This window comes from Chiloscyllium punctatum, chromosome 11, assembly GCF_047496795.1.
Source record: "Chiloscyllium punctatum isolate Juve2018m chromosome 11, sChiPun1.3, whole genome shotgun sequence".
Classification (NCBI taxonomy): Eukaryota; Metazoa; Chordata; class Chondrichthyes; order Orectolobiformes; family Hemiscylliidae; genus Chiloscyllium; species Chiloscyllium punctatum.
Window position 1 is genome coordinate 87,706,561 of NC_092749.1, and position 18,728 is coordinate 87,725,288.

The window sequence follows — 18,728 nt, forward strand, 5'->3', positions numbered from 1 at the left end:
TTAGTGTTTTTATTTCTCTTGGAAAACTTGACCACATTTTCTTTCATATGGGAGCAGAATTAGATCAATCAGCCCAGTGCATCTACTCCGCTATTCAATCCAGACTGACCTTCTCAACCTCATTCTCTTGCCTTCTTCCTATAACCCTTGATCCCCTTACTTGTTAAGAAAATACCTATCTCAATCTTAAATATACTCAAAAACTTCACAGCCCTGTATGGCAATGAGTTCCACAGATGCACTATCTTCTGACTGAAGAAATTCCTCCTCATCTCAGCCTTAAAGGGTCGTCTCTTCATTCTGAGGCTGTGCACTCGAGTCCTAGCTTCCTCCTAGTGGAAACATCTCCAAATTCACTGTATCCAGGTCTCTCTGTTATTCCGTGTGTTTTAATCAGATCTTCCCTCACCCATCTAAACTCCCAAGTACTGACCCAGAGTCCATAGTCACTCATTATATGACAAGTCCTTCAACCCCGGGAACTGCTTGTAAACCTCCTCTGGGCCACCTCCTACTTTAGTACATCCTACCTGAGGTATAAGGCCCAAAAGAATTCACCGTATTTCAAAAACAAAGTGCACAACCTCACATTTTCCCATATTGTATTCCATCTGCCACCTTTTTGCCCACTCGCCTAGCCTGTTCATGTCCTTCTGCAGCTTCCTGGCTTCCTCAACACCACCTAGATCCCTCCACCTATCTTTGTGTCATCTGCAAACTTAGCAATAATGCCCTCAATTCCTTCATCCAGATCCTTAATGGATAAGGTGGATAGTTGTGATCCTATCTGTGACCTAATTTCCACAGGTAACCAACTGCCATCCTAAAAAAAACTCCTCCCCCACTCTGCCTTCTGCCAGTCAGCTAATCCTCTGCCCATGCCAGTACCTTGCCCTTAAGACTATGGGCTTTTATCTTATTTAGTAACCTCCTGTGTGACAGCTTGTCAAAAGTCTTCTGGAAATCCAAATAGATCACATCACTGGCTCTCCTTTGTCTAACTTCCTCATTACCACCTCAAAGGATTCTAACAGATTTGTCAGGCATGGCCACCCCTTGGTGAAACCATGCTGACCCAGCCCTATTTTACCATGCACTTGCAAGTAGATCGCAATCTCCTCCTTAATAATCAACTCTTAAAAATATACCAATGACCGGTTACGTTAACCGCCCTATAATTTTCTTTGTTCTGTCTCCCTGCCGCCTTAAATGGAGGTGTTACATTCGCCATTTTCCAGTCCTCTGGGACCCTTCCGACTCTAGTGATTCCTTAAAGGTCACCACCAGTGACTCTACAATCTCTTCAGTTATCTCCTTCAGAACTCTGGTGTGTAGTCCATCTAGTCTGGGTGATTTATCCTCCTTCAGATCTTTTCAGCTCCTCCAGCACCTTTTCTTTAGTAATAGCTATGACATTCACATCTGCCCTCCCACCTCTGACTTTTTGAAATACAACTTTTATGTCAATAAGTGCAAAATAATATTGAAATATATTAATACACTTCAATATTGAATCAACCTTTATAAAACAAAATTATATTAAACAACATAAAAGTCCAGTTAACATTTTGCTGATGTAAATCATCGAATAAGCTAGTACAAAACAGTTTGAAGTAAGATTTATGTCATTGCTAAACTTTTTTTTATACAAAGTACTTGTCTTTTTGACTCTTTGAAAGATCTCTCCAGTAAGTTTTACTCTTCTTTCCATGGCCCACCAAATTAGCCCTTTTCTTGTATTCATCGAATTCCACTTTGAAAGTTTCTGTTGGCCCTGCTTCCAGCACTGTTTCAGACAGTGAGTTCCAGATTGACTTGTTGCTTAATTTTTTTGTGTATATTTATATGCATTATATCCTTTTGGATCATCTAGTGTATGCAGCATATGAAAGAACTCATCCCATTTGTTGTCGTCATGCTTTATACTCAAGCTAACTGCATTAAGTAATTTCACAGCAGTATTAGTTCTTGTTTGCAAGCTCTCTCATGTTTTCTTAGAAGTATTATTAATGATATTGTTGTCACTCCAGTATATAAGTGACCTTGTATTAACTACAATTTGCTTCTTCCAGGAATTCATAGGAATAGTCCTCGTCCTATCAAAGTACCTCGATGCCATAGTGACCCACCAAATCCTCATCTCATCATCCCGGCACCTGAGGGATTCAGGTAAAATGCTGTGGTTGGTTCTGTTCACTTTGACACAGCTTGAAAACAGGGCTGGAAAGTTTATTGATTTCACATCTTTTGTTAAGACATTCTTTGAATAAAATCATAGTTCTTTGCATTAAGAAATACAATGATTTTGGCACTGTTTGCCAATTCAAGATAATTAAGATACCAACTTCCTTCAGTAACATCAGATTCCAGTGTTTGTCTGACCTGTGAAAAGAAGACACCTGTTAGAGATTCTGATAAAACCTATAGATTATATTTGAATATTGACTAAACTCAAACTAAACAGTCAAATTGTGATTCCATTATCTTGCAGTCTGTGTAACCAATATTCATTCATTGTGGTCTCTGTAACAGTCTTCTCTTGGACTTTTCAGAAAGTGTTTGATAAAGTCCTATGTAACAGATTTGCATATAAACTTAAAGTGCATGGGGTTGATCGTAGTGTACTGACATGGATAGGAAATTGGTTGGCAGTTGAGGAAAAATAATAGAAATATATGGGATATTTTCCAAATGGCAGGCAGCGGCTCATGAGATACGTAGGAATCAGTGGTTGGACACCAGCTATTCACAATATATGTTAATGATTCTAGTCACACAGCACCAGGTTATAGTCCAACCAGTTTAGTTAAAATCACAAGCTTTCAGAGCGCTGCTCCTTCATCAGGTGAGGTCACGTGCACTTTTGATGAAGGAGCACCGCTCTGAATGCTTGTGATTTCAAATAAATCTGTTGAACTATAACCTAGTGTCATGTGACTTCTGACTTTGTCCACCACAGTCCAATACCAGCACCTCCATATAAAGATCTTAGAAGAGGGAACTGAACGTTAAATGTGACAATGCTGTTCCTTTAGCAAGGTTATGTTGTCATTGTTTCTTTTTCACAGAGATTGTAAAAGACAGATTCCAAAAGGTCTAAGTTGAAGAGTTTTAGGGCCAACTTGATGATAGCTAACATATGGTGTCAGACAGAAGCATTTCACGTTTAAAAAAAGCACTTGTACAATGAAAGAGGAATGGGCAGTTCTCCAGCTCCGCTATCATCTGGTATGATTTGGCGATTTGGCTTTTTGGCAGTTTGGCTATTCACTGAAAGCAGTCAGGCAGTTTTTGAAGCTGCTGGACCCAAACAAGCAGGTCCTCCTCTCTCTCTGACTTCTCCCCTGTAAGACCCTGGGTTTGATTTTACCTTTTGTGCCGAGGGGTTTTATGGGGATTGATGCAAGTATTTGAAACAGCATCATTAAGTTGGTATTGTCTGTTGAGTATTTAGATTGGTTAAGTTATTCGGTATTCTGTTCTCTTTTGCTTGTTTCATTCGGGAGTCTTAGAAATGAATTCTGTTTTATTTAAAACTAAGTGCTTTGACCAACTGCAACTCTCCTGGAATATCTGCGTTACACCTGCTTAAAACAACTAGCAAAGGTTAGAGTGTGGGCTGCTTTCTTGAAATGTCTGGAGGGGATCTGGCCTGGTCCCTAACAGTTTGGGGCTCTTTACGGGATTTTCCTATAGTTTCAATTTGGGATTAGAGTTGTTGGACTTGAAAGCAGTAAGTGGTAGGTGTTAGGGTCTTTTTGTCCTGGATGTTGTGTTCAGATGATGTAAACAGTGCTTAAGATAGCAATGGCTGTTTCAGTCACTATTACAGTTTTCTGGGGATGGAAGAAGTTACTTTAGGGAGTTTTACAGAATGTAATTAGGGCCAAGCTCCTGGAATTAGCAAACAAGCTGGAGTTGGAGCGGCCTCCTTCCGTGAGGGAAGGAGAGATAATTGCAGCAATAGCTCAGCATTTAAATTTGCTGGAAGTGTCATCAGAATCTTTAGAGATGGCTAAAATTCAATTGAAAATGAAGCGGCTTGGGTTAGAGGCAAAGGACAAGAAAAGAGCCACAGAAATGAAAAAGTTTGAATTATGATTAAAAGCAGAGAGTGGAAAGGAAGAAAGAGAGGGAGTTTGAAATTCAAAAATTGGCAGGGAAGTCAGCTTAAAAGGATGGAGATGAAGGCTTGAAGGTAAGTTTAGTGAGGAACAGAATGAGGATGAGCAAACCTATCATAGCCAAAGGTCTGGTGAGAAACTGTTTAAATATGTTTAAGCATTGCTTAAATTTGATGAGAAGGATGTGGAAGCCTTTTACATCTCCTTTGAAAAGGTGCCTAGTGACCATGTGGGTTTTGTTGATCCAAACAAAACTTTTAGGTAGAACTAATGAGATATTTGCATTACTATCAGAGGAGGTAAAGGAAGCCATCCGAGCTTGTGCCAAAAGCCTCCAGACAACGTTTCAGGAATCTAAGGAGGGACCCTGGTCAAATCTACATGGAGTTTGAAAGGATCAAACCATTTTGATAGGTGGATAAGGGCATTAAAAATAGAGCAAACCTATGACTGTCTTAAAGAGACAATTATTTTGGAGGAGTTCAAAGTTTACTTCCTGAAGCAGAGATTTAAAATGGCAAGATTAGCAGCCTAAAGATAAGATTGAGTTGGTCCATAAATCAAAGTTTGCCTTCCAAAATCAGTTTCAATTCGTGAAGGATATAAATTGGGGGAAAGAAAAATCCTCATGTGGGAAGGGTAAGTTAGATCTCGGTGAAGATCATGAGGATAACTTACCACAGGGTAAAAAAAGAAACTCTTGGAGAGGAAAGAGTAGTTGATAAGCTCCTTTGTTTTCACTGCAGTAAAGTAGCCTATGTGAAATCACTGTATTGGTGGGTTTGGAAAAGTACTGGGAAGCCAGTGGATTTTATTGGAGTGGAAACGAAAAGCACAGTGGATGCTAGAAAGCTGCACCAGAATGTACAAGCTGATCGGAGGTTGGTTGAGGAGGAAGTGCCAGATCATCTTAAACCATATACCTGCAAAGGTAAAGTTTACTTGCATAGGCCAGGAGCAGCAGATAGAGGTTACAGTATTGAGAAATACAGAGCCTCTTAATCTGTCGTGCTGAAAAATGAGGAGCTATATACCTTTGAAGGTCTATTGCCAGAAAAGGTGCTAGTAAGGAAATTCATGGTGAGACAAGAAGCACTCAATTATGTAAAGTGAGGTTAGAGTACCCAGTGAAGAGTGGAGAAGTCATGGTGGGAGTACTGGACAAACACTCAGCTCCAGGAATACAATTTGTCCTTGATAATGATATAGCTGATTCACAGGTTGGAGTGGTGCTTACTGTGGTTGAAAAGCAAGTCGAAACTTTAGCAGTTGAACTATTGCAAGGCACATATCTTGGAATTTTTCCTGACTCTGTGGTAACAATGTCACAAAGCCACCAGTTGAAACAGGAGAGATCAAAGAGTACATATAAAGTTGAAGTGGAATGAGCTGAGACCCTGTTTGATCAGATGGTGGAGACAAACCAGGAGCAGATAAATGACAAAGCAGAGATCTTTAGCTCAGAGATAAATTAACTGAGTTACAGCAGAAAGATGAAAATTTAAAGCAATTGTGTCAAAAGGCATACACAGGAGAATCTGAGTGAACCCCTGAATGTTATTATCTTAAAAATAATGTTTTAATGAGGAAATAGAGACCATTACATATTCAGGCAGATGAGAAATGGGCAGAAGTTCATCAAGTCGTATTGTCAATGGGTTTTGGCACGGAGGTGTTGTGAGTAGCACGCGAGCTACCATGAGGGGGTCAGTTCGGAGTGAGAAAAACTCGAGCTAAAATGCAAAAACATTTTTACTGGCTTGGACTGCACAAGGATGTAGTTGAATTTTGCCAAACATGCCATACATGTCAGGTAATTGGAAAACCACAGGCAGTAATAAAATCTGCACCTTTAATACATATTACTGCATTTGATGAACCTTTTACAAGAGTCCTAATTGATTGCATACAACCCTTATTTAAAATAAAAAGTGGGAATCAATATTTATTAATAATCATGGATATGTCCACTAGATTTACAGAGGCCATTCCATTACGCAATATCACAGCTAAAAGGACTGTAGAGGAATTACTCAAAATTTGCATGAGATATGGACTACCCTCAGAGATACAATCTGATCAAGGGTCAAACTTTACATCAGAATTATTCAAGCAAGTTACACACAGCTTAGGAATAAAACAATTCAAATCTACTGCATACCATCCAGAGTTACAGGGAGTGCCCGAAAGGTGGCATCAGATATTGAAGCTCATTTGACGGCTTATAGTCAAGACTGTCCAGATGATTGGGATAAGGGAATTGTTTTTTGCAATCAGATTTGCACGAAATGAATTGACTGAATTTGGTCCATTTGAATTGGTTTATGAGCATGAAGTGAGTGGAATGCTAAAATTGATTAAGGAGAAATTGGTAAGTCAGAATTCAGAGAACACATTTGGACTATGTGTCAATCTTTCGGGAATGAGTTAGAGTGGGTGAGTTGGCTGTACAGCATTTAAAAGTATCTCAGCATACAATGAAACAAGAAGCAGACGAGAAATCAGAAATTTGCAATTTTGCTATCAGAGATAAGATGTTATTATTAATTTCAGTGATAGGTGAACCTTTAAAAGCAAGGTTTAGTGGGCTTAATTAAATCGAAAAGGAAATTGAGTGAGGTGAACTATTTGAAAAGGACTCCAGACAGAAAGAAATCTTGCAGTGTGTGTCATGTGAGTATACTCGAAATATTTTGACAGGGAAGGAAAGCCAAAGGAGACTGTGTTATTGGTTACAATACAGGAGGGAGAACCAAGTTCAGAGGATTCTGATTTGGACATTCCTCAAATTAAATTGGATAATGAGGAAGTTGTCAAAAATTAGGATACATTATTGAGTTACCTTCCAGAGGAAAATCAAAATGACCTGAAAGAGTTCTTACCATCACATGGGGAGATATGTGAAAATAAGCTGGGAAGTACTAACCTAAATATACATGATGTAGATAAAGAAAATGCTGTTATGATTAAGCAACATCCTTACAGGGATGACCCTCTAAAGTTGGCATAGGTTCAAAAGGAGATTGAATGCATGCTCCAAGATAACATAATAGAAGTGGGTTACAGTGAGTGGAACTTTACCCATAGTAATGGTGCCAAAATCAGATGGTACCCAACAGGTATGTGTGGACAATCACAAAGTCAGTGCAGTTACAAAGATTCATGCAGATCCAATTCTGCCTTTGGAAGACTGTGTTGAGAAGATGGGACAAGCAACTTATATGTCTAAGTTGGACTTGCTCAGAAGATACTGGCAGGTACCTTTCTCAGAAAGAGCGAAGGCAGTTTTGGCTTTTGTAACATCGAATGGAGCTTATCAGTTTGAAGTCATGGCATTTGGTATGAAATATGCACCAGCCACATTTCAGAGACTAACCAGTGAGGTCATTTCTGGACTATGCAGCTATCACGTCTACCTGATTTTTAGTCACGCATGGAAACAACATTTGCAACATTTATCAGACTTGTTCGATTGACTTCGGAAGGCTAGCTTGGTGATTTAAGCCTGGATAAAACCTGCCAAAGCCTGAGTCACCTTCCTGGGCCATATTATTGGACATGGACAAATGGCCCCATGTTTGTAGAAACAAAAGTGATTGGTGTGTTTTCCATACCTTTGACAAAAAGAGCAGTGCTACAGCTCCTGGGATTGAGTGAATTTTATCGAAAATCGATGTAAGTGATGTGGGTGTCTGTGCTGTGCTCTTACAGGATGATGATGAGAAGGTAGAAAGACCTATCTGGTATTTCTCCAGGAAATTGAACGTTCTTCAGCAGAAATATTCAATGGTTGCAAAGGAGACTTTGAGCTTGATGTTGTATGTTATCGATAACGTATCTGAGATAACCATCTACACTGATCATAACTCATTGAAGTTTGTGGAGAAATTTAAATACAAAAATGCCAGACTGTTTAGATGGACGTTTTTGTTACAGCCATTCAATTTGACAATTGTGCATGCAGCAAAACGAGAAAACGTGATTGCTGATGCATTGTTGAAGCTTGCATGAGAAACTGATACACTCAGTCCAACAGACTGAAAAAGAATGTAATTGTGCATGTTTGCATGTTCATACTCAGTGTCATGTATTTGTGTGTTTTAGGGCACAAACAGTTTCAGACTGAGGAGTTTTAAAACAAAGCCATCTTTGGATATTGATGGGGTTTTTTTAAGGGGGAGGTGTGACGCTGCTGCTCCTTTAACAAAGTTATGTTGTCCTTGTTTTTTTTTCCCCAGAGAGATTGTAACAGATGCAGACTCCAAAAAGTCTTAAGTTGAAGGGTTTTAGGGCCAATGTGATTATAGCTAACATATACTGCGTCAAGCAGAAGGCTTTCAAATAAAAAAATTTGTACAATGAAAGGGGAGTGACCAGTTCTCCCAGCTCAGCTATCCTCTTGTTTGATTTTTTCTTTGACAGTCTGGCTATTTACTGAAGGCAGTCAGGCAGTTGTAAAAGCTGCTAGACCCAAAAAAGCAGGTCCAGGCTGATCTCTCCTGTAAGACCTTGGGTTTGATTTTACCTTTTGTGCCAAGAGGTGTTTATGTGGAATATTGCAAGTATTGGGAAAAGCATCATAAAGTTGGTACAGTCTGTTGGGTTTTTAGATCGGTTAAGTTATTCGGTATTCTGTTCTCTTTTGTTTGTGTTTCATTGGGTAATCTTGTAAATAAATTCTGTTTTGCTAAAACCAAGTGGTTTGACCAACTGCATGTCTCCTGGAATGACCATGTTGCATCTGCTTAAAACAACTAGCAAAGTTAGGAACTGTGCTGTTTTCTTGAAATGTTTTGAAGGGGTCTGGCTTGATCCATAACCAGTTTCTCTAAATTTGCAAATGGCACAAAGCTGGTGGTAGTGTAAATTTAAGGAGTATACAGAGATGCTTCAGATGTGATTTGGACAAGTTCAATGAGTAGGCAAATATACATTGTAGTATAACACCTTATCCACTTTGATTGCAAAAATGGAAGGCAAATTATCTGAATGTTGATCGCTTGGGAAAAGGGGAGGTGCACTGACACCTGGGTTTCCTTGTACATAAGTTGGTGAAAGGAAGCATATAGGTGCAGCAGAAAGTGAAGGAGGGATGTTGGTATTCATTGAATGTTTCAAATACAAAAACAAGATGTCTTGCAGCAATTATACAGTGTCTTAAGGAGACTGTGTCTAGAGTATTTTGTGCAGCTTTAGTCTTCCATATCTGAGGAACGGTGCCCTAGCTATGAAGGGGCTGTATTGAGGTTTAACAGCCTGATTCCTGGGATAGCAGCTCTGACAAGTTAAAATTATATTCACTGGACTTCAGCAGAATGAAGGGAGAATCTCATAGAAACCATGATTTCTGACAGGGCTAGACAGGGTAAATGCAGGAAAGATATTCCTGATGACTAGGGAGTTCAGAACTGGGGGTTGCAGGATGGCAAAAACCATTTTGGAATAAGATTAGAAGACATTTTTTTCATCCAGAGAGTAGTGAGCCTGGGGAATCATCTGCTACAGAAAGGCATTGAGACCAAAATATAGAATGTTTTCAAGAAGCTGGTTATAGTTCTTGGGGCTAGTAGGATCATAGGATATGGGGCGAAAGCGGGAACAGGGTACTGAGTTGGATGATTGGCTATCATTGTATTTAATGACAGTGCAGATTCAAAGGACCTCTTTTCTGTTCTGTTCATTTCATTTCTATATTTGAGCACAGATACTCAAGTTATTTTTGAGTTGAAAATAGATGGCATTCTGAACCATTTGTTCAATCAGAGAGACTGGATAATTCCTAACAGCAGCATAGCCTATTCCTTGCATGTGTATTTCACTGAACTTCGCATATCAAATGATTGTGTAATATACTTTCTTTCAAAAATATGTTCTCAGTGACCATAGTGTTTTGTGGGAAGCTGTCAACACTTACTGCGTCAAATTCAATGTTGATCATAGGTGTCTTGTACGGGTTGTCAATCACCTGCAAGTTATCAGTCAATCCTGTGCCTGTCATAGTCATAAAACACTGAAACAGACCCTTCAGTCTAACTCATCACCAATCAGGCATCCCAATCTGACCTAATCCCATTTGTCAGTATATGACCCATACCCTTCTAAACCTTTCCTATTCATATACCCATCAGAATGCCTTTTCAATGTTGTAATTGTATCGTCTCCACCACGTCCTTTGGCAGCCCATTCCATATGTACGCCACCTTCTACATGAAAACGTTACCCCTCAGATCCTTTTTAAATCTTTCCCCTCTTACCTTAAGCCTATGCCCCCTAGCTTTAGACTCCCACATCCTAGGAAAAATACCTCGGCTATTCACCCTATCCATGCCCCTCATGATTTTATAAATCTCTATAATGTCACCCCTCAGCCTCCGACACTCCAGGAGAAAAAGACCCAGCCTATACAACCTCTCCCTATAATTCAAACCCTCTAATCCCTATCATCCTAACAATCCAGTTTATCAGTTAAGGTGTTGGCATTCTCTTTATTTTTTGTTTGTATGGTGTGATGGGCTCCATTCAGTTGTTGAGCAGAGATTCTAAGCTCCAAGTACTGGTTGGGACTGATGGACTGTGGTGAGTCAGCACCTTATTATTTGGGGCTGTCCAATTTGAGAAACCTGGTGGCTGTAAGGTGACATACGGTGAACCATCCCACTGTTGGAGACATCCTACACCACCCATTCTCCATGCCACTTGTGTTGAGCTTCTCATTTGGAATTGCTGTCTCCTGTGTTGTGAAATTGGTCTTTTGTTTTTAAGCTCATTTATTGAAAACTGAATACAGAACAAGCTTGAATATTCGAACGATTCGGGTGGGGAGTATTTTGTTTGGATAACTGATCTGATTGTAAACAAAGGGAGCAATACTGAACATAATTACGAAAAAAGCATGTTTACAGAGTTTTAATTTCATTCAATTGATAAAATGTGTACAAACACTGGATATTGCTTAAAAATGCATGATAAAATTTACAAATAAAATCACTTTGGCTAGAGCTTGACTGAAGTCAGTGAAATCTTTCACTGACGTTTTCCTCTGTTTTATCCTGGTCCTCAGCAGCTACCGGCATCTTTCTGTTCGGTGTCGATCCGCCGCCCAGCCTAACCAAATGTTGTCCCTCCCTCCTCTGCGACCACTGAGCCCTTTTAGAGAGAGAGAGAGAGAGACGCAAAGTATAGGGGAAACATGAGAAGGGGAAGTTTTTTGCTGACTTCAGTTTCCTTCCTCTCATCAATTTTATTTTAGGGGGTAATGTTTTCCTCGTGTTTCCTCCCGTCAAATTTTTCTCCTGTTCATTTTCATGTGCGCTAACTCACTAGGATTTGCTCTTCCCCTATCAAAAGTTACATTAAATTTTCTTGTCAGCTTTGTTTGGGAATAAAAGTCATCATGGGATAATGTGTGGAAAAAGCAATGGAAACGAAAAGTGCGAGTGCATTTTTTGACTTAACTCTCCAGAGAATAAGCTGAGGAAAACAATTGTCACAAGCCTTTGTTCTCGGGGAGAATAAGTATCAGAGAGCCTTTTTATAAAAAGTGGAAGACTTACCTCTAACATCGCATCTCAATTATATATTTGAAGTTAATTCTTTCTTAAAGCATACTTGCACATATATTCCTGTTTAGATTTATAAAATGATGCATTAACTGGATGAGGAACAGAATTTTCCTACTTCAATTGAAATGCATGTACAGGGATCATTTTCGGATAAGTGATGTTCGGATAACTGCAGGTTGTTCTGTACTGATTTTTAAAAATCAGTTGTCATTTGTTCCCCTTCCAAAAAAACATTGCCCTTGGGAGATAAGTCTTTGCCAATGGATTTATCTGAACAAAATACAGCTTCAGGAAAAATAACAAAGCTGGAATTTCTTCTACAGAGTGCACGTGTGGATAAATTAATGGAGATCCTTGGTTGAGATCAAAGAAATGTAAAGAGCCATGTTTAGGATCAACTTAGTTTCAGGGTTGTTGGAAAGATGTTGTACTTGGCTATCATTGTGCCTCTGTGTTCTACCTTAGATTCTATGTTGGATTTTGATGCTTTTGCCTTCAATTCTCCTATAATACCCACAAGGTAGTGGAGCTAATTATTCATAAATGGGAGAGGGCATGTCTACATGCACTGGACCTGTGCACAGCAAAACTAGTTATATTGGAGTTAAATCCCTCTGCTGTTGGTCCACAGTTCGCCATGGAATACCCTGTTCTAGTTTATTCCATTTAGCATTGTGTTTGTGCCCTGATGATATACACAGACTTTATATTGGTCAGTTGTCTGTTGTGAATATGTATTCTGTTTGAAAAATGACGACAAGGTCAGGAGTGTTCTTTTTCTTTCAACAGTTTGTTAGTTGTATCTTCTGGAAGAAAGAGTCAAGTTATATTACAATTGATCTACAATTGGTGATAGACATGAAAATGAATAATTTTGTGTCTTTGCTACACTTGATGCTTGTTCGAAGTAGCTTTCAACATGAGAGATGAAGGGTAGTCGCTGGATTCCAATTCTCAATTTTGTTTTCAAGTTGATTTGTGTGCAAGTCAGAACACATTGCAGGATGATATAAAGTAGCTATTCATAAATACAGAAAATATTCATATGTTGGATCCTTAAAATTGGGATTGCATTTGTAAAGAAAGGCAGCAGCTTCCTTGCTGGTGTTTGAAGTAATGTTGTGAGATTTCATGGGTTCTGCAATCACTGTTGAAGCATCTCACTGTCATTCCCTCGCCACTATATACCATTGTACTAGCATCTCTGTTGGGTCCATCATCCTAGTGTGACAGTATATACCCAGATGTGGTGATGGAGGAATTTGGCAAGTTGGCTGAATGGTGTAATTCAGTATAACTGCTAGGCTGTTGCTAGATTTTGTCTGTGGAATAGCTTTTCCAGTTTTGGCACAGCCTGCAGCTGGGGATGATTGCAGGGCTGAGTTTGTCCTGTTAGAATCTGGGTATTGAGGTCAGTGTCAAGTGAACGATCCAGTTTTATCCTTTAATGTTGATTTAACAATGGATATAACAATGGTAGGCTATTTCAGACAGTAGTTAACAGTCGATCACATTGCATGATAACTAGACTGATTTAACAACCAGACCAGGTGAGGAAGGCAGATTTTCTTCCTTAAAGCAAATTAGCTTTATGGCAATCAGGAAGTCATTACTTGTAGTAGTAAGTTCCAGATTGATTTTAATTAACTAGTTGAATTAAGATTCCCCAGCTGTCGTGATGAGATTTGAGCTCATGTCTCTGGATAATTAGTCCAGACCCCTGGGCTATTAGCCAGTGATGTAGCCACTGTGTACCCTTTTTGTCTGTGATTCGTTGATTTTGCCAGCTGCTCTCAACACTTATAATGGTAAGTGTGACTTGTACTGCATGCTGTTAATATGTGTGTGAGATCATTATTACTTGACTCTATTGAGAAAAACAAATTCCAAACTTTATTCTAAACCAAGAGCTAACCACCTCAGTTGTTCATGCGATAACTCACTAGTAGTTTTTTTTCTTAAACTAAAGGTATGTTAACTTCTGGTTTCTAATGATGATCTGTTGTGTTGGACAGACTGTTACCTTGTCTTAGATGTGTGTTAGCTTTTAAGCCCTGATAAAACCAGTTGATAAGTTGGAAACAAAAGAATCCTACAGTGAACACTAGGTATTTTGGTATTTTTCTATTACAGTTCATTAGAATCATTTTTTGGTTGCTATACGATAATGCTTTTAGCTAATTTGTGCTATAGTTTTATTTCTTACTAGCAACACTGGTGGAACTCCATTTTGCAGAATAGCTTTTAAGGCAATTATTGTTTTTATGATTGTTATGTTCAATGCAAAAATTAGGTCAGTATTTTAATGCTGAGATTTATTTTGATATCAAACCACAAATGTTATCTCTATAGAAATGAAAACTGCATGTCATTTTCATTTATTTTTCTTGTATTCTCAGCTATATTTTAATGGTTATGTTGCCTTCTATATCTCTTTTATAACAGCCCGAGGAGTCTTGGCTGTGAAGTGCGGAACCAATGTGTCGCTGCTGTTATTCGTTCACCTCCTATAATTGGTGACCTCAATCTCGTCAAATCTGCAAGCACTGCTAATGAATTAAGGTATTTTCACCCATAGCAGGGACACATACCATTTATGGTACTGTACAATATTTTGCACACATCATTTGAGAGAAATATTTAACCTTGATGTTCTTATGATTTAAAGGGTTTTGCAACACACAGAGAAATGGGAGCAGAGTAGTCTATTTGTCCTCTCAAACCTGCTGTTTCTTTCAATTAGATCATGGCTCGCCTACCTTAATGCCATTTTCCTGCATTACCCCATATCTTTTGACATCTTTAATAGCTAGAGATCTTCCAATTTTTTTTTATCTTGAATGTACTCAAGTTTCCACATCCCTCGAAGGTATAGAATTCTAAAGATTCGGTGCTCTATGAAGACATTTCTCCTTACCTTAGTCCTACATAGCCTATATCTTTATTCTGAGACTGTCCCCAGTTCTAGATCCTACAGCTGGGAAATGACCATTTCCATTTGCATTGTGAGTATTGTAAGAATGTTATATGCTCTAGTGAGTTCACATCTCATTCCTCTAAGCTGTAGTGAATATAAATCCAGTCGTCTTCGTCTTGTAAGAAAGCCAGATTTGTGCATAGTACTCCAGGATATTAAAGAATTATGTCGGTGAGTCTCGCTGATGCCCCTGTACAACTGCAACAAAACATTTTTACTCCAGTACAGTATTCCCATCCTCTTTGAACAAAGGCCAAAATATAATTGCTTTCCGAATTGTATGCTGTACTTGACAGTAGCCATTAGTAATTTATGAATAGAGACACCCTATGGACATCTTCTCTCAATCTCTCATCATTTAAGAAATACTTTTTATTTCAGTTTTCCCTATCAAATTATATAGTTCAATCAATTGAAAGATGTTCTAATCAAATTTTCTAATACCTTTAATATTCTTTTTAGCATCAGAATCTCATTACAATAACGAAGGCTGATGCTAATTGTTATTACATTACTTGCTATAGTATCTTGCTTTAATAGATAATATTTTTTATATCATTTTAATGTCACGTACTTGAAAATGTAGGGTTAAGGAGGCAATATAGTATGACCTTGCCTTTTTAAATAGGAAGAAACAAATGATATGTTTATTCAGTGATGGGATGTGAATGCCATGTTCAGATTGGCATTAATTGCCGATCCATAATTGTCTGTTATAGATGGTGGTGAACTGCCTTTGTGAATCACAGCCCTTCCCTGTGGTCTAAGTATGTGTACAGTGCTGTTAGAAAGAGAATTGATCCAGCAACAGTGAAAGAGTGGTAATCTAGTTCCACATTGGGATGGCTTGGATGGGAACTTGCAAGTGTTGATGTTGTGCATCTGCCACCCTTATCCTTCTAGATGGTAGTGGTTATGGGTGGAAAAGGATAGCACAAAGTAGGAGTTCACTTTAGGAAGAGGTGGCATAGAGACCAACAATACATTTTATGAAGGGGCAGAGTGAATGGCAGAAAGTGAAAATTCACTTCAGAAAAGAGCGAAAAATGAGTATTAAAGGGTAATACAGGGTGCAAAACTTCACTGGGAAAACAGAATACAGGCTTAGAAATTTGATGCACAGAATAAGAGTTTACTTCGATAGTTGGAAACTAAAACTTGGAGACTGAGTAATAAGATGCCTCCTATTCAAGATCAAGATGAGAAATCTGAGAGTTGTGTCATTGGAACTCTATCCATGAGAGCATTGGAAATGTGATCTTTGAGTATTGTTAAGACAGATCAATAATTTTTAATTAGCAAAGAAGTGAATGGGAATTGAATGTAGACAGGGAAGTAGAATTAGAACCGTGATCTTCTCAAAGTTCAGTTAGAAACAAAAAGACTGCAGATGCTGGAATCCAAAGTAGACAAGCTGGAGGAACACCGCAGGCCATACAGCATCAGGAGGTGGAGAAATCTATATTTCGGCTATAATCCTCCTTCAAGAATGGAGATGGGGGTACGGGGTGCTGCACATAAAGAGGGGTTTGGGTATGTGTGGGGAGAGGGGCAGAGTGGTGAGGTAGTGATAGGTGAATACAGATGGTGGGTATGAACTTGTTGGTTGATGGAAGGAATGAATCCAGTTGGTGGCTGGGAAAAAGGATTAGTAGGATGAATGGAAGGAAGGAGGCAGGGCTGGAGAGGGAGTTGGGATGTGTGGGAAGGTAATTTGAAGTTGGAGAACTTAATGTTGAGTCCTCCAGGCTGTAGGTTGCCCAAGTGGGAGATAAGATGTTGTTCCTCCAGTTTGCGGTCTGATTCACTGTGACCGAGGATGGACATGTCGGAGAGGGAGTGGGAAGGGGGCTTTAAGTGGGCAGTGACCGAGAGGTCAGGCTGGCCCTTTTGGGTCTGTCTGAGGTGCTCTGTGAAACGGTGACCCATCAGGCCAATATCGTAGGCCCCCAGCCCTGCACTGCCCAGTTCTATCTGCTCCACAAGTCCAACTACCCTGGCCAAACCATCATCTCCACATGTTCCTGCCCCACTGAGCTGATTTCTTCCTACCTCAACTCCATTCTCTTCCCCCTTGGTGCAGGCGCTTCCACCTACATCCAGGACACAACCATGCCCTCCACCTCTTCAGAAACTTGCAGTTCCCCAGCCCCCAGTGCTGCTCCTTCACTATGGGCGTGCAGTCTTTTTATACACGTCCATTCCCCACAGTGTGGACTGCAGGCCCTCTGTTTCTTCCCCTCCAAGGACCCTTTCCACGAATACCCTCCAACACCTTGCGAATTAGTCCTCGCCCTCAATAACTTTTCTTTCAATTCTTCCCATTTCCTCCAAATCCAGGGGGTGGTCATGAGCACTCACATAGGCCCTAGCAATGCCTGCCTTTTTATCGGCTACGTGGAACAGTCCCTCTTCAGCACATACACAGATACTCTTCCCCAACTCTTCTGCCGTTACATTGATGACTGCATCAGTGCTGTATACTGCATCCGGGCTGAACTGAAGCAGTTCATCGACTCTGCGAGCAATTTACACTCTACCTCAAATTCACTTGATCTATCTCGAACACCTCCCTCCCTAGCTTGACCTCTCAGTTTCCATCTCTCGTGACAGTTTATGGACTAACGTTTACTACAAACTCACAGACTCTCATAACTATCTGGACTACACCGCCTCCTACCCTGTATCCTACAAAACCTCCATCCTGTTTTTCCAATTCCTCTGTCTCTGTTGCATCTGTTCTGATGAGACATTCCACTAACAAGCATCCCACCTATTTTCACCGTCTATCATCCAGACAGCCCTCCACCACATCTCCTCCATGCCCCACTTCACTGCTCTAAACCCCCCCCATGTCCCACCCACTAATAAAAACACAGCCCTCCTTGTTCTCACATTCCATTGCACTAGTCTCTGCATCCAACATATCATCATCAAACACTTTTAGCCAACTCCAACTGGACCCCACCACAAAGAACATCTTCCCTTCCCCACCCCTCTCTGCCTTCTCCAAAGATCATTCCCTCTGTCACTCCTTGGTTCACGCCACTCTCTTCCCCTGCGACCATAAAAGGTGTAAAACCTGCTGGCACACTACCTCTCTCCTACTATAGAAGTTCACCTGTCTCTTCAACCTAATTTACTCCATCCGGTGCTCCCAATGTGTCTTACCTACATCGGGAATAGCAAATGTAAACTAAGGGAACGTTTTGTTGAGCAATTCAGCCAGGCCTATAAGAGCCAACCTGACCACCTAGTCACCGCCCGTTTCAATTCCCCTTCCCACACCATCTCTGAAATGTTCTTCCTCGGCCTTCTTCGTTGTCAATGAATCAGACCGTACGTTGGAGGAACAGCACCCAATCTTCTGTCTGGGCAGCCTAGAGAACTCAACAGTGAGTTCTCCAATTTCAAATAACCTTCCCACCCACTCCCTGACTCCCTCTCTAGCCCTTCCATTCCCCCAATCCTTCCTTCCAGCTACTAATGGGATTCATTCCTCCCATCAACCGACCAATTCATACCCACCATCTGTATTCACCTATCCCTACTGCGCCGTTCCAACCCTCTCCCCACCTCTCCCTACCGTCAAACCTTATCTGCAGCTCCCCCATATCCCCATTTCCATTCCTGAAGAAGAGTATACTCGAAATGCTGACTTCTCCACCTCCTGATGCTGTCTGGCTTGCTGTTCTCCTCCAGCCTCCTGCTTGTCTACTTCTCAAAGTTCAGAGCAAGCTGAAGGGCCAAATGGCCCACTTCTACTCCCGATTTAACTGTTTGGAAGTTGCAGTCAGAAATCTTGGTGAGTTACTGCAATACATCTTGTTAGTGCTACACCTTACTGTTACTGCATCAACACTGCTGTAGGCAGGGCATGTTTTTACATTTAAACAGCAATAAATCTTGACATTTCAAATGGGAGATTACTTGACAGATCATGTTAAAATACAATTAAGCTCTGTTTCCCGTAATGAAGATTGGTCTTTGATTTAATCACTAGGTGATTCATGCTTATTAAAAATTAAACGTTGTGGCTGTAATGTATTAAGCATACTGCATTGA

The 18,728-nt window shown here is 40.1% G+C and overlaps 1 protein-coding gene across 7 annotated transcripts in view; it reads left to right on the plus strand.

Moving 5' to 3' along the window:
- The window catches only part of map3k4 (mitogen-activated protein kinase kinase kinase 4), a 204,090-nt gene that overhangs the window by 151,653 nt on the left and 33,709 nt on the right, over window positions 1–18,728 (plus strand). For all 7 annotated transcript variants that reach the window (XM_072581200.1, XM_072581199.1, XM_072581197.1 and 4 more), the window contains 2 exons: window positions 2,073–2,169; window positions 14,132–14,248. In XM_072581200.1, coding sequence (XP_072437301.1) covers window positions 2,073–2,169; window positions 14,132–14,248 — 214 coding nt within the window. The remainder of the gene's footprint in view (window positions 1–2,072; window positions 2,170–14,131; window positions 14,249–18,728) is intronic.